The 14,723-nt window shown below is 64.7% G+C and overlaps 1 protein-coding gene and 1 long non-coding RNA gene across 9 annotated transcripts in view; one reads left to right on the top strand and one right to left on the bottom strand.

Annotated features, from left to right (window-relative positions):
- Nucleotides 1–14,723, top strand: part of SBF1 (SET binding factor 1) — a 73,691-nt gene that overhangs the window by 28,627 nt on the left and 30,341 nt on the right. For all 8 annotated transcript variants that reach the window (XM_083835838.1, XM_083835841.1, XM_083835842.1 and 5 more), the window contains exons 2-4: nucleotides 6,331–6,416; nucleotides 13,787–13,924; nucleotides 14,046–14,174. In XM_083835838.1, the coding sequence (XP_083691964.1) occupies nucleotides 6,331–6,416; nucleotides 13,787–13,924; nucleotides 14,046–14,174 (353 nt within the window). The remainder of the gene's footprint in view (nucleotides 1–6,330; nucleotides 6,417–13,786; nucleotides 13,925–14,045; nucleotides 14,175–14,723) is intronic.
- LOC310899508 lies at nucleotides 11,856–13,780 on the bottom strand. The gene is made up of 2 exons (XR_014584356.1): nucleotides 12,526–13,780; nucleotides 11,856–12,448 (listed from the first exon to the last, which is right to left on the bottom strand). It is a non-coding gene; the product is annotated as an uncharacterized lncRNA (long non-coding RNA).

The following is a 14,723-nucleotide window of genomic DNA, read 5'->3' on the forward strand; positions in this document are numbered from 1 at the left end:
CTGGGAGAAGTTCCGCAATTGCAGGAAGCTTTCCCAGCAACAAGTCGCTCTGATTTTCATTGGGCCTGCACGTAGGCAGCGCGTTTCTCCATCCAGCGGTTCGGTCCCATCCCGAACTGTTTGTCCTTCTGATCGTTATCACTTCGTGTTTACAAAGAGCCAAGCGTGTCTTCAAACATCACTAAGGCAATCTTTAAACAGAGACCTCATTTGTTTTTGTCCTTTTATTTCTGATATACCCAGCGCAGAAGTTGGCACGCTGAGCGCCACTTTGGTTCTTTGCAGCGTGTTTTGCCTTAAATGCTGTCAAAAGTGGAATAAAAGCCCGCAGCCCCTGTGTCGTCCTGCTCGTGGCCTGCAGGTTTGCTCTCGGGCTGCTTCTCCTGTTGGTGTCGATTCCAATCTGCCTCGAGTTTGCGGCTCCTTCCAGGGGTGGTTGGCTCAGCTGGCACGCAGGCATCTGGTTTTCTCGCTGTCTGGGAAAGGACCGAGCTTTGTCTTTTCCCAAGTTTCTTGCCCTGTGAAACTGCACTAAAACATGAAGCCAAGAAAAAAGTGCGGATTATTTATTGGTCTGGCTTGCTGGCCCCTCTGCAGACAAACGAGGCGGCAGCGGGTCGGGGCTCTGGGAGGAGCAGGAGGGGACAGCACGAGCCCAGCGGATGCCACCGCCGCCGGCTGGCTGCCCGGCGAGCCGTGCCCTCGGTGGTGGCGTCGTGCTCCTGCCGGGCCGCGGTGGCTTTGGGGCACGGGTGGGCTTTCCCCCGGAGGAGCTGGGACCGTGCAGGGGCAGGGAGGAGCAGGCCAGCTCCAGCCTCAGCACCGCACACAGCCCTTTTGTGTTCCCCCATAGAAAAGCCATTCTTCGTGCTCGTTTCATAAATATGTAACGCGGGAACAGTGCAGTTATTGTCTCCGAGCAGACACTCGCCGTGTTGTTCGGGGCTGCCGTGCCCTCCGGTGCGGTGGGTTTGGCCGGGCTGGGGCCTGCGCTCCCCACCCTGGTCCCGGGGCAGCCGTGGCCACCGGTGGCGGGGCTGGGTGCTGCTGGGGCCGGACCCACGGAGCTGGCCTGGGGCTGTCCGACGTGCTGGGGCAGCCCCCGGGGACCAGGAGGGGCGGTGCGGACCAGGAGGGGCGATGCGGACCAGGCGGTGCGATGCTCCCGCTGCTCCCTGGGGCCGCCGCTGCGGCACAGCACCGCAAGGCAGCCGGGACCCGGTCGGGTTTAAGTAACGCTGCCCTACTCACGGCGCGGCACCGTTCTTCACAGGCACTGTACCTGTTGTCTTGCCCTGGGTTTGGACAGATGGCTTCTGGCTCACATCAGCCTCCAGACCCCTCCTCTCCCTTAGGGCGCGCGGAGCACGCAGCGCCGGGGGGAGCGGCAGTGCTGCTGGTGCCCGCAGCGCCCCGGTCTCCGTTCCGCAGGGGTGCGCCCGGTGCTCCTCGCAGCCGGCTCCTGCACGCTGGATAAAGCCTCGTGCCGTTGGGAACGTGGTGCTGCACATCGCCGCGGGTCTCTCGGGGTCCCCCACCCTGCCCCCAGCACAGAGCAGCCTGCGGGCCCGCTGGGTCCCGGGGGCGCAGGGACACCCTGCCTCCGGGCACCGGGCGGTGGAGCCCTGGCTGCTCTCGGGTCCCGTGCGCCGGGCCTGAAACCCGCCTCGTGCCGTCCGCGGTCTTGCTGCCCCTGGTCCCTTGGCTGCCGCTCGGGGCTCACCTTGGTGTCCAGGCACCAGCTGTGGAGTTGCGAGGCACTGAGGGAGAAGCAGGGCTGTGGCCAGAATTTGAAGTACGGAAGCTAAATCTTGGGGCGCTCTTTCGCAGCCTGAGCAAACTTCAGGTGTGCTGCAGGTGGAGGACGGCTCGTGGGACCGAGTTCCGAACCCCTGACTTCCCCCGGGTTCCCTGCACAGTTCTGTGAGGCCCCAAGGCTTCTCCCTGCTCTCCCGGAGGAGGAGTTGATGTCCGTGGGCCGTGGTGTCCCTGCCTCCTGACTGCCGTGTGTGCTCACCCCCGTTAGCTGCGGCGCTTCCTCTCCTGCGCTCAGCGTGGTGAATCCCCTTGTCCTGGAGGAAACTGGGGCCGAGGGGATGGACACAGGAGCCTCGATGTGGAGTTTGTGCGAGGGAAGACCGCAAAGGAGCTTCCTCCTGAGACTGAAAGGAAGAAATGAGAAGGCCGGGGGGGGTTGGCTGGAGCCTGTCTCCAAAGCTTCTCTTCTGGGGGGAGGCCTGACGGGCAAGGCAGGGGAAATGAGAGCCAGCGATGACGGCCGGTAACGATTGTGTCTGAAAGCGAAACAGCAGGTGTGGTGCTGGGGTGAAAACGAAGGCTGCTTCCTGGTGGGGGAGCTGGGGAGGAGAGCCGTGCAGCTCCCAGGGCTCTGCGGCAGCAGTCGGGCTGTGGGCATGCACCCGTCCCCGTCGTGCCCCCTCCGGCCCGCGCAGGGCCCTGCAGCGACACCCCCATGGCAGTCGTGGCTGCAGCTTGCCCCCTGCCCTCCTGCTGGGCTTTCCTCCCCTTCTCCTCCTGTTTAAGCTGGTGCTTGCCTAAAAAGTGTGTTTCCTCGTACGGAGGGAGAGAAGTGGAGGCACGGAGAAGGGGCACGCTCGTCGTAGTGCCTTGAAGAGCTGGAGTGGCTTTTCTCATGTGGCTTGGTGCAGCCCTGCGGGCTTGGGTGTCGGCGGAGAGCTCCCACAGCACAGCTGCAGGTCCCGAGCAGTCGAGGCAGGCACCGTGCCTGCGGTGCTCCAGCCGAGGGCGAGCCGTGCCGGCCGCTCCGACGTGCAGCCCGCAGCCGAGTGTGCCGCGGGGAGCTGCTGGTGCCTGTCCAACCTTGCGCGGGTCGCAGCCTTGGGCTGCTGTCCCGTGCTCCAGATCTTTTGTGCTTGCCCAGCAAACAGGAATCGGGGAGCTTCCTGCTGCCGCTTTCTCGCTGCGGGCTCCTGCAGCCCGGTGCCGGAGCGCTCTTGGCCCGGGCTCAGCTCGGGCTGTGCTGCTCCCTGCAGCCCTGCAAGCTGCTGGGCTTCGCCTGCTCCTCGCTTCCTTCCCGGCCCGATCTCATCGCGGCAGCTGAACGCGGTGTTCTGTTTTCCTTAGTGCCACTCATCCTGGACAGTCAGGTGCTTGTTTGTGTTCACTGGTCTGCACGTTTGCGTGAGAATATCCTGCGCAGCACTTCCCTGAAGAGAGCCTGCTTTCCCCAGGCCCTGTGCCACGCCGTTTCTCACCGGCCGGCGCGTGGCAGCGGTGCCAAGAGCCACCGCCTGGCATTGCAGGTAGAGCTGAGCGTTGCAGAGAGGTGCCGGCACGTTAGTCACACCGGGGCAGTGGTTGATGCAATAGCTCCTGCTTCTTGCGGGGTAGTTGCCCAACGCTGTTTCATCCAGCTCGCGGCCTGGCGAGGGTTATCTGGGTCGCCACTTCCCCCAGGAGCACCGCGCGCAGCCTGCCGGGCAGCCCCGGTGCCTGACCCCATCGCACAGAGCGGGCGGGCACGTTTGGGCCCGGTGCGGCGCTGTGCACAGCTCTGAGCGGGGAGCGCTCGTGGCAGAAGCCCCAGGTCCCCGTGCAGGTTGTCGCCGGGTTTGTGCCTTGTGGCTTAGCGCCGCGCTGCAGGAAACCACCGCAGGAGCTGCGCTCAGTGCTCTTGTGGCACGGGGTACCTTGTGATGCTTCGAAGCAGCTAAACTTAAACCAATTTCAGCTGCGAGATGCCGGGGAGCAATTTGTAAGCCTCCAACGACCTTGGGAGCGATGGCTGAGTTCTGGGCTCCCCGTACCAGGGGTGAGCTGCTGCAGTGCCCCAAACACCCCAGCACGAGGCGGCCTCCCCGTGGAGGCAGGGGCTGGCGGAGGCCTGAAGCGCGCCGTGCTCACGCGCTGAGGATTTGCGAGCTCCACGTTCCCCCGTGCTGTACAACACCGGGTGGTGGCAGCTCGGTGCCGTGGGGGTTGTGCCCGAGCCCGCAGGAGGGCCGAGCTCCGGAGGCTGAGCGCGGGCTGTGCAGTGCTGCCGTGGGACACCGGCAGGGCCCAGGGCTGCAGGCGCGGCCCTTGGAGGAGCTGAGCCAGCCACGGTCCCCTGCCGCGTGGAAGCGCTTCCTCGACTCCCCTCGCTCCGCCGTCACAGCGAGGGGCAGGTCCCAGCACGGCCGGAGAGGCTGCTGCGAGCTTCCTGCGGGCAGTGCCAGCCCGGAGCGGTGCGCAGGGGCTGGGGGCAGCCGCCAGGCCGAGGGGGACAGGGCTGCAGGGCCCTGGGGCCGCTCCGGGAGCAGGGCACAGGGCCCCGTGAGCGCGGCCCTGGTCCGGCCGTTCCGCTGGGCACTGGGGCTGAGCTGCTCTCGTCCCCGCGCTCCAGCAGTGTCAGGAGCAAGGGAGGCGGTGGGGAGCTTCTCGCTCGGCCGTGGCCCTGGCTGGGCTGGGAGCTGCCTGCCCCGGGAGAGTGTCCCCAGTGTCCCCGGCGTGCCAGCGTGCCTGCCTGGGACTTGAGGTCACTGGGTTGTGGTGCGTCAGCTGAGTGTTTAACTTTTTGCTTATTTAGAGTTTCCTGTATTGTGATAAGATCTCATAAACTTCCAAATATAGCCTGACATGAATCCCGAGCGTCGCAGGCTGCCCCAGGAGCAGCGGCCAGGTGTCACCTTCAGTCCCGTTGCCTTTTCTGCGCGGAGGAGCCGGCAGGAAGGAAGGAGCGGAGCGCGGCAGCTGCGCCAGCGCCCGTTCACACGCACACGTGCCTTCCTGGGCCGGGGAGCAGAAGAATCGGCGGGCCGGGCCGGCTCCGCGCCGCAGGAAGGGCCGCGCCGATAGAACAGCCCGATAGGCAGATGTGCGCTGGGAGCCGGGAGGCAGGGAGGCAGGATCAGGCCGCCCGAGGAGTAACCGAGAGAAGCGCCGGACTGCTCGGCGCCGCCGGCCGGTCACAGTGCGCGGGCCAGGCCGGTTGGTGGTGCTGGCAGCCGGAGCTGGGGCGCGTGTGGGGCGCACGCTGCTAAATAACGTGCTCGAGAAGCCCCGGGGCTGAGTGCCCTCTTGCTCCAGCATCTGCCGGAGTGACCCCTCCGTTCGTGCTGTCCGTGCAGCCCAGCAGTGCAGGAGCGGGCAGCCCTCGCTCGCGGCGCTTGGTGCCCTGCGCAGCCACCGCCGCTGCCACCGCTGTGCCAGCCCTGCCCGAGGGGAGCTGGGGTCCGGGCACGGTGCGAGGGGGTTCGGGCAACGTGACGCTTGGCACTGTTTTCTTCGTAACTTGGCACCGACCTTTCCATTTCGGTCCTCGGGCTATAAGTGGCATCTCTTCTGATGCCGTCCTCTGCTAAATCCAGCTGTGGCTGGCCGGTGGTGAGGGGGGTGGTGGAGACAGGTCTGGGTGCCGAAAATATCCCGCCGGCGGCGCGCACCTCCCGGCGCGGCTCCTCCCGTGACGTGGCCCCGTGCCCCACAGCCATGGGACGTCCCTGCCAGGACGGAGAGGAGGCGTCCGCCGGGCCCCCCAGCAGGTCTGCGGGCTGCGGCCGCCCCTCCGCAGGGGTTGCCTGGCTGCGCCCAGCAGGAGCACAGCGCCCCGGGTCCCTCACTGCAGCTCCGTGTGCTGGAGCAGGGTTTTACCGTGTGTAAGCTCATAGCTGAGGGGACGTGGCCGGTGCCAGGCCGCTTTGCTGGCCTCGCAGACTCAGCTCCACAAACGCAGCAGGAGCTACGGGAGCCTCAGCGGGGTTCTGCCTCTGCTTCAGGCTGTCCCAAGAGCTGGGTGTCCCCCAGAGCGCTGGCCTCGTCCCTGCTGTGCCTGGCTCCGTGCTCGTGTGGCCAGCTCAGGCAGGGGGCGAGCGGGGGATGCTCGTTTCGCTGGGTTCAGCCGGGGGAAGGTGTGGGTGGCCTTCAGCAGCGGTGCGGGCTTCAGGTGATGTAAAGCCGCAGGGCAGCTGCGGGCCCCAGGGGAACCTGAAAATGAAACTGAGCAGCTCGGTTCCATTGTTCGGGGAAAATGTCAAGTGCCAAGTCAGAGATAACGAGCGGTGGCAACGAGGAAGGAAACTAATGTTAAACTTGGCCAGAGATCTGCCGCACTTCTGCTTTGCCAGGCTGTGCGTCCCCAGAGAGCTGCTCTCGCTCTGGGGGCTGTTTGCTCGAGTCTCAGGGGCGCCCATCCCTGTGCCGGGGCGCGTGCTGCCGTGCGGCCGTGCCTGTGGAAGGGGCTGGGGTCACTGCTGCGCTGCCCGTGTCCGTGGGGGTGTCGTGCTGCTGGAGCTCTGCCCGGCGTCACCGGGAGGCCGAAGCGTTGGCCGCACGGCTGCCTGCCCTCTAATCCTCCTCTTGTTCCTGCAGGCAGCGGGGATGGACAGGGACAGATACTGCAGCGCTTCCCCGAGAAGGACTGGGAGGACAACCCCTTTCCTCAAGGCATCGAGCTGGTGAGTGTGCCGCCCTTCGGGGCCGGGGCCCGGGCAGGCTGTCCCGCTACGGCACCGCACGTGCCCCAACGCCGCCCTGGCAGCGGTGGGTTTCGGTGTACCCCCACTCCTCCTGGCTTCGCTTCCCGCAGGAGCCGCGCAGATGAACCTCCGTGTCGCCGGCCCCGTCGCCAGCAGCGGGGCTCGTCCGTCGGCAGAGCTCTCCCGGTGCTGCCCGGCCCGGGCCGGCGGGGGCTCGCCCTGCTGCGGGGCTGGGTGTGCTCTGCTTGCATCCGCCGGGCGAGGGGTGGGGGCCCTGGATCCCTTCCCCAGCCCTCCGGCCGCGCTCGCCTGCTGCTGTGCAGCCCTTTGAGGTTGCGATCGCTGCTGGGTCATACCCAGAGCGACACACCCAGTCTAATTTGGCACTGCGTGGGTTCTTCACAAACCAGCTTTTAACTAATCAAGGATAATAGGATTGTTCTCCTTGGTTTCTAAATTTGAGCAGAAGTTCTTTTAAGATCCTTCCCTGCTGCAGCGGTGCTGCCGCTCTGCTGGAAAGCAGCGTGGGCTCTGCGGGCCTCCCTCCCCACGAGGCCGAGGCCCCCTCTCGCCTGCATTCCTCCTCCTCCTCCTGCAGCTCTTCCCCGCTGCTGGCTGAGTGCAGCGGAGCACAAACTGTGAAGACAGATGAGGTTTTAGAAGTTTGTTTGCTGCCCTACGGGCATTAGGATCTCTGAGCAGCCCTCGTGTTGGCCAGGGGAGCTGCGGACTCCCGAAGTAGAAGGGGACCCCATCGGGGTCACGCTGTCCCCAGGGCTTCGTGCCCTCGGGAGCACGTTCTCTTGGAGCAGACGCGGTGCAGGGGGCCGGGGTGGAGTGCTGGGCTCTACCTTGCCTTACGTAGCCCACAGGCAGTGCTTTGGGTGGCCGGGAGGTGGTGGCCCAGCCCTTGCCCCGTTGCATGGCCTGGGCGAGTTCCCCGCGCTCTCTGCAGCGCTCGATTCCTGGAGCTGTGCGGCTGCGGCCGTCTCTGCTCTGGGCACCAGCTCTGGGCGGCCCCGCTGGAGCCAGGGTAGGACCAGAAGGACCCAGAGGTCCCTGCCAGCCCCAGCCATTCTGTGATACTCGCACATCCCGACCGAGCTCGGCTCTTAGCCACCTTGACATCTCTTGGCCTTGTTCAGTTGGCTGCCACCTCCACCTCACCGCCTGTGCTGGTGCCGGAGGGCCTCGTGTCAGCCGTGGCCGTGCGTGGGGCTGCTCAGGACACCCCGCGTCGTGTGCCCCCCGGGGCTCTTGTCATGCCACCTGCGAACCTCTGGGCCCTGCTGGCGCGTGCAGGGTGTGGAGGTTTTACTGGGGTGGGCAGCCGAGCTCCACCACGGCCGCTCTGTCACTCCCCCTCCTCACAGGGAAAGGGGAAGAAAATTCAATGCAAAGGGCTGAGATAAGGATGGGGAGGTCACTCAACGATTGTCGTCATGGGCAAAACAGACTCAGAGTAGGGAGATAATAAAGTTTATTGCCTATTGCTCGCAAGCTAGAACAGTGAGAAACAAAAACAAGTCAAAAACACCTTTCCCCATCCACCCTCTTCCACCTCCTCCCCCAAGCAGCGCAGGGGAATGGGGCCCGCAGCGCTCTTCCTCTGCCGCTCCTCCACGGTCCCTCTCTGCCCCTGCTCCCCGTGGGGTCCCTCCCTCGGGACGCCGTCCTTCCCGAACTGATCCTGCGTGGTCCTACTGACCCACAGGCAGCAGCTCCTCAAGAACTGCTCCCACACGGCTCCGTACCACAGGGTCCATCCCCCAGGAGCAAACTGCTCCAGCACGGGTCCCCCACGGGCGGCAGCTCCCCCCAGACCCCCTGCTCCTGCCTGGGCTCCTCTCCACGGGCTGCAGCTCCGGCCCGGGGCCTGCTCCTGCGGGGGCTCTCCACAGGCCGCGGCCTCCTCCAGGCCACATCCACCTGCTCCACCGGGGGCTCCTCCACGGGCTGCAGCGTGGAGATCTGCTCCGTGTGGGACCCGTGGGCTGCAGGGGGACAGCCTGCTCCTCCAGGGGCCTCTCCACAGGCCGCAGGGGAACTGCTGCTGTGAGCCTGGAGCACCTCCTGCCTCCTGCTGCACTCACCTTGGGGGCTGCAGGGCTGGGTCTCACTCCTCACTCTCCCAGCTGCTGTTCCCCAGCGGTTTTTTTCCCCTTTCTTAAATCTGCTCTCACAGAGGCGCAAACAACATCACTTATTGGCTCAGCTCTGGCCAGCAGCATACCCCTTATCTAACACGGGTCAGCTTCTGGATTCTTCTCACAGAAGCCACCCCCGTGGCCCCCCGCTACCCAAACCTTGCCACGTAAACCCCCTGCACGAGGGAGAGCTGCCGGCGTGCTCCTGTTGTCTGCCAGGAGCAAGCAGCTCGCGGAGGGAAGGCCGGAGCTGGACACGTCTCCTGGTCCCTGTCCTCGTCTCGGGTGCTCTGCTCGCGGTGCTCCTCTGTAGCTGCCGCGTGGCGCCGTGTGCCCACCAGCCCTCGGGATCGGCGGTGGGGAACCTTCTTCCTATTTATTGCATGCTCACCGTAATCCCAGCGCAGTCCTGGACTTCGCTATTTACTTTGTCTGAGGCAAAAATATATATTATTTTTCTGGTTAGTGTTTCCTTGTTGTCTGCAGGGGACTTGGGACCTGTGCCAAGAGAGAGGAAAGCTGTGCTTTTTTCCCAAGGGCCAAACTGTCCAGCCAAAAAATCTGTGGAATTTAAACAATTGAAGCCTCGTCCTGCTGGGGGCCATGGGGTGGCTCCGAGGCTTTCCACCAGTCGCCGGGAGGCCTCCTGGTAGAGCAGCACGTAGGGCTGAAAGGCAGCTTTGGGAAGCCGGGCAGCCCCCGCTGGTAGCGTTGTACCTCCCGGTGTCATCCCTTCTGTGTCCGACAGCCACAATGTGAGGAGCACATTTTCGGTGTCTTAGGGAGCAGGGATTGAGGAATCGGTAGCTTCTGTCCCGCTCGCTGACAGCATTTCCAAACAAAAATCTTTTTTTTCCTGGTGGAAGCTCCTCCAGAGGCACAGGATGTGAGTGCTTCTCCATGGCAGCCTCGCTCCTCTTGGGGGCGCAGGCCGAGGACAGCAGGACGCCGTGTCCCTGGCTGTGGCCGGATGGCGCGGGGCTGCTGCCGGCGTGCCCGTGCCTGCAGGACCTCGCAGGGAGCCCGGCTCCGTGCTGGCACCACCGGCTGCTGCCGCGCGGCGCTCCCAGTCCCAGGGCCCCTGCAGGTACAAGATCACAGTCACAGAATCACAGAATCGTCTAGGTTGGAAGAGACCTCCAAGATCACCGAGTCCAACCTCTGCCCTAACACTAACAAGTCCTTCACTAAACCATATCACTAAGGGCTACATCTAAACGTCTTTTAAAGACCTCCAGGGATGGTGACTCAACCACTTCCCTGAGCAGCCCGTTCCAATGCCTAACAACCCTTTCGCTAAAGAAGTTCTTCCTAACATCCAACCTAAACCTCTCCTGATGCAACTTTCGCCCATTCCCCCTCGTCCTGTCACCAGGCACGTAGGAGAACAGACCAACCCCCACCTCTCTACAGCCTCCTTTAAGGTAACTGTAGAGAGCGATGAGGTCGCCCCTGAGCCTCCTCTTCTCCAGGCTAAACAACCCCAGCTCCCTCAGCCGCTCCTCGTAAGGCTTGTTCTCCAGACCCCTCACCAGCTTCGTTGCCCTTCTCTGGACTCTCTCGAGCACGTCCATGTCCTTCCTGTAGCGAGGGGCCCAAAACTGAACACAGCACTCGAGGTGCGGCCTCACCAGAGCCGAGTACAGGGGCACAATCACTTCCCTAGCCCTGCTGGCCACACTGCTTCTTATACAGGCCAGGATGCTGTTGGCCTTCTTGGCCACCTGAGCAGAGAGGTGCGCGTTGCGGCGATGGCGTGGCTGCTGGAAGGAGAGGCCACAGGTCTGCCGTGGTGTGCTGCACCTGCTAGCTCCGTCTGCTCTGGCGTGTGCTGGGACAGCTCCTCCTCTCCTCTGAAGCGCTGCCTGTAGCGTTTGTCTGCTGGTCCTGCAGCAGGGTCGCTCAGGCCTACTTAGGGCAGCGCAGCATTTCCCGTGCCCGTTGCGTTCTGCAGACTGCCATCGTGCCCACCGGGCACATCCCAGCCTCCAGAAGCGTCTCATCTCTGCCGGCGTGCACCAGCTCCCGAGCCGGCGTCTGCCAGCATTTCCTCCTGGCACCCGTGCGCTGGAGAGCATCAGGGCTCCTGCTGCTCTCCGAGGTAAAGCAGTCGGGTCCTTTTGTTTTCTGACCACAAGGTAATTGCCTGCGTGTTTGCAGCTTTGGTCTCCTCGTTTGGTTAACGGAGAGCACGGGGCTGTGCAGACACGCTCCAGTGCCAGTCCTGGCCCTGGCAGGGGGCTCGGTGGGGCTGCGTTCTGGGGGCCTCAGACCCCTCAGCGCGCTCTGCTGCTTGCATGGAAACGTCCTTGGGCACTTTGCTTCTGTCATGTGATGAGAGCTGAGCCGAGCTCCTCTGCCACTTCGGTCAGGACCTGTGGACGTCCCCCGGCACGGCGGCTGGCAGCCCGCTGCGGGTCGGCAGCACTGGGAGCGAGCAGAGCCACCGGTGGCTGCGCTGGGCTCGGCGAGGAGCGAGGGGGCTGCTGGCCGCCTGCTGGGGCCGGGGGCTCCCCGTGCCTCCCCTCCTGCCGGGCGGCGGGGGCTCTGCCCTCCCCTGGCCTCACGGGGTGAATGTGAAGGATCCAGAGGTTGTCCTGGATCATCGTAGACAAGATGCTCCGAAATGGATCGCTACAGACCTGGGGAGGGCCTGCAACATCGCTGGTGAAGGAGGAAAGGTGGCGAAGCAGTGCTGTGGAAAACAAGGCTTGCCAGGCAGACAGACACGCACAGGCACGAGAGGATGTTGCTAGAGCTGCTTCTTGCTGCGCTAGGCAGTGTCTGCGCAGCCCGGGACACAGCTCTGTCTGCCTGTGAAACCTTTCTGCAGAAATGAAGGCTGTTGCTGCCCTCAGGCTGAGGAGCAGCCCGCCTCGGGTGCTGGCTCTGCAGAGCCGTAGGGGAAACGGGCACGGGGTCGGCGTCCTCCCGCTGCGGGTCCGAGTCTGGGCAAGGCAAGGGCCCTGGGCTCACCTCCTGCGGGGATCGTTAGTTCTGCCTGGGGGCCCGTGGCTCTGTCCTGCTGTAACTGTGGGAGCTCCGTGCAGCCCAGCACCACGGTGCTGCCGTTCGGGCACTGGTCCTGGGGCGCCGCTGTTCTTGCTGCCAGCTGATCTACACCCGTCGTCCATGGAGAAGCTGAATCGTTGTTTGTCCCTTCTGAAGGACCGAGCTCGACACCAGGCAGCGCCCGTCAGACCTCTGTGTGCCTGATGCTTTGCGGGGACTTGTGCACGATAAATCGGCTGAGAAGCATCTTCTGCATCGGGCTGGAGCAACTCGGTGCCTGGCTGCAGCACGAACTGGGCCCTGGTGCTGTGCTTCAAAGCAGCCTGTGGTGTTTTGAAGGAGCTGTCTTCTTGTTCCTCTGCCCCAGGACGGCTCAGTTCAGAGCCTCCCACAGTGGGATCAAGGTCTGGGCTCCAATGCTGAGCTTGCTGCTGGAACAGAGCTGTAGGCCCACCTGAAGACCCTCAGGCACGCCCATGTCCATGTGGCACCGTCGTTGCCCTGTGCCCATTTAATGGTCCCGAAAGAATGGGTCCGAGCTTCCTCGGCACAGGAGGCAGCTTTACTGGGGCAGCGGAGCAGGGCCTGTGTCCGGCGGTGGCGGTGGTGTCCTCATGGCGTTCTCCTAGGGGAGCCATCCAGGGGAACCGGGTTGCTCATCCCGAGGCCTGAGAAACAGCACGCTTGACCCCTGGTGCCCAGGCTTGTATGCGCACGTCTCCGCGTGAGGCTTAGCACCGCAGCCACGGAGTGCGTCCTCCTCCTTGCACCCGCGTGTGGTGACCACGAGTGCTGGGTGGGACCGGCAGCCAGCTCCTGCGGGCTGCGGGCCGTTGTGTGCTTCAGCCTCGTCTGTAACGTGCAGGGAGCGTTAGCGCGGAGCTGGGGCAGGGCGCCCGGCACAGAGCCCGGGGAGGCGAGGAACTCACCCGGGAGAGCGGCGCTGTGCGCTCGGCTGGTCGCTGCGAGCCGCCTCCTGCGTGCTGCCGGGGCCGGGCAGCAGGAAGGAGAGGCCCCAGGCACAGCTTTATGGGGACGTGGCAGGGCCCGGCGGGCAGCCAGCCGTGTCCTTCTGCCTCGCTGACTCCCGGGCGGCTGGAAACGGCAGAGCTGCGGCCGATTCCCGGCTTAGAGCCGTGGCCGCCCTGTGCTGCGTAAGAGAGGGCGGGTGGATGTGTGCCGTTGGGTGCTCGTATATGTGGAGCGTGATACAGGGCATGGAGAACAGCGAATGGTCGGCAAACTGCGCTGGGCTGGAAGCAGCTTTCAGCAGCGAGGGCTGGAGCAGGCATTTCTGCCTGTCCGGCCCTGTGGCCTTCCCGCTCTCAGCCCCCGTTTTGCTGAAATCGCCTCATCCTCAGGGCTGCCAGACCGTGGCCGCAGAAGCTGCCGCGTTTTCCTGCTCTCCAAGCACTTTCTGTGGGGTCCCAAAACTAGTGGGAATTTTCCAGCGTACACCAGCCAAACGCGGGTGCTGAGGAGAGGAAATGCAGAAAAATCCCTTGAGATTTTGAAACCCCGCGGGGAGTTCTGGGGCTGGAATTACCCGCCGGGCCCGGGAGGGTGTTTGGGAAGTTCCCAGGAACCAGCCAGGCCGCGCACTGGAGCCGGCTGCAGCACGGAGCAGCCCGGGTCGGCGCTCCCGGCCCCGCAGGAGCAGTGCCCCCTCCCGGAGCTCTACACCCGCACCCCGGCCTCACCCTGCACCCTGGCCTCACCCCACAGCCCCAACCGAGCCCCACAGCCCCAACCAGGCCCCTCAGCCCCAACCAAGCCTCACAGCCCCATCCGAGCCTCGCAGCCCCAGCCTCGTCCCACGGCCCTGGCCTCACCCCACAGCCCCGGCCTCACCCCATCTGGAGGAGCTGCGCAGAGCCCAGCGCGGATCCCGCAGGCAGCGCTCCCGAGGCGCAGCTCAGCCCCAGCCCTGTGCCAGCTCTGGGCCGGGCACGGGGTGGCAGCGGGTCCCGGCGCCCCTTGCCCTGCCGTGGGTGCCTCTGCGGAGGACAGGGGCTCTAGCAGTGCTCCCCCTGGAACAGAGCTGCTCGTGTGCTGCCGGGGGTGGCAGAGCCCTGCGTGCCCCGCGGCGATGCGTCACTGCAGCGAGCTCCCGGCACAATGCGGGGGCACGGGGCAGCGTGCAGCCCCCCGGCCCCGCCGCCTGACCCCCTCCCCTGCTCTCTCCCGCAGTTCTGCCAGCCCAGCGGCTGGCAGCTCTTCACGGAGAGGAACCCCCCCACCTTCTTCGTCGCCGTGCTGACCGACATCAACTCGGAGCGGCACTACTGCGCCTGCTTCACCTTCTGGGAGGCCGTGGAGAGCGCGCAGGTACCGCGGGCTGCTGGGGAGGGTGCCTGGTGCTGCGGGTTCCTGGTTTCCCGTATTGGAAGAACCTGGGGTCTGGGAGAGGGAACGGGGTCTGACGTGGCTGGTCCGCGTGTCTCCGTAGCCTCAGAGCCACCCCAGGAATGGAGAGGAGGAGGAAGAGTCGTCGTCATCTCCTGTTCAACCGGCGCAGCTCTTTGCTCCCAAAAGCCTGGTGCTGGTGTCGCGGCTGGACCACGCGGAGGTCTTCAGGGTAAGTCTGAAATGATCTGGGAGAGGGGAGACAAAGAAGAGCAACCTGAGTGAAGACCTCGAGGTTGTGGGAGCCACAGGAGGCCGCGCAGCCCCCCAGCACCATGAGCTGCCAGAGCCCAGCCCGCTCCCTGCGCCCCGTCCAGCGGCACCGCCGCGCTCAGCGCGCTGAACCCGAGCGCCTGCCTGCAGAGCAGCAAACCTGGGACCCGGCCACGCTGGGCAGCTGGTGGCCTTGACCCAGTTTAGTTAATGCAAAAACCGTGAAGCACAGCCTGTTCCTGTACGGCCTTTATCTCGGCCATCTGTGTTCTCCTCAAACTCGCTGCATTATGTGGCTGGAAAAGGTTTGGGAGGGCACGGGCTGCAGCCTGGCACCTTCATAAAGCTCTGCCCTGCACGCGTGGGGCAGCAGCTCACCGGTGGGGCTGGTGTGGTCGGGCAGCATCCGCTGCTAGCCCAGGTGCTGGGCTTGCGGAGGGTGGCATTTTCCACCACTGGCTGGGCTCTATTCTTCCTTTTTTCCCTCCTGCTGAGAGGATATCACTTC

This window comes from Anser anser (assembly GCF_964211835.1).
Source record: "Anser anser genome assembly, chromosome: 1".
Taxonomy (NCBI): Eukaryota; Metazoa; Chordata; class Aves; order Anseriformes; family Anatidae; genus Anser; species Anser anser.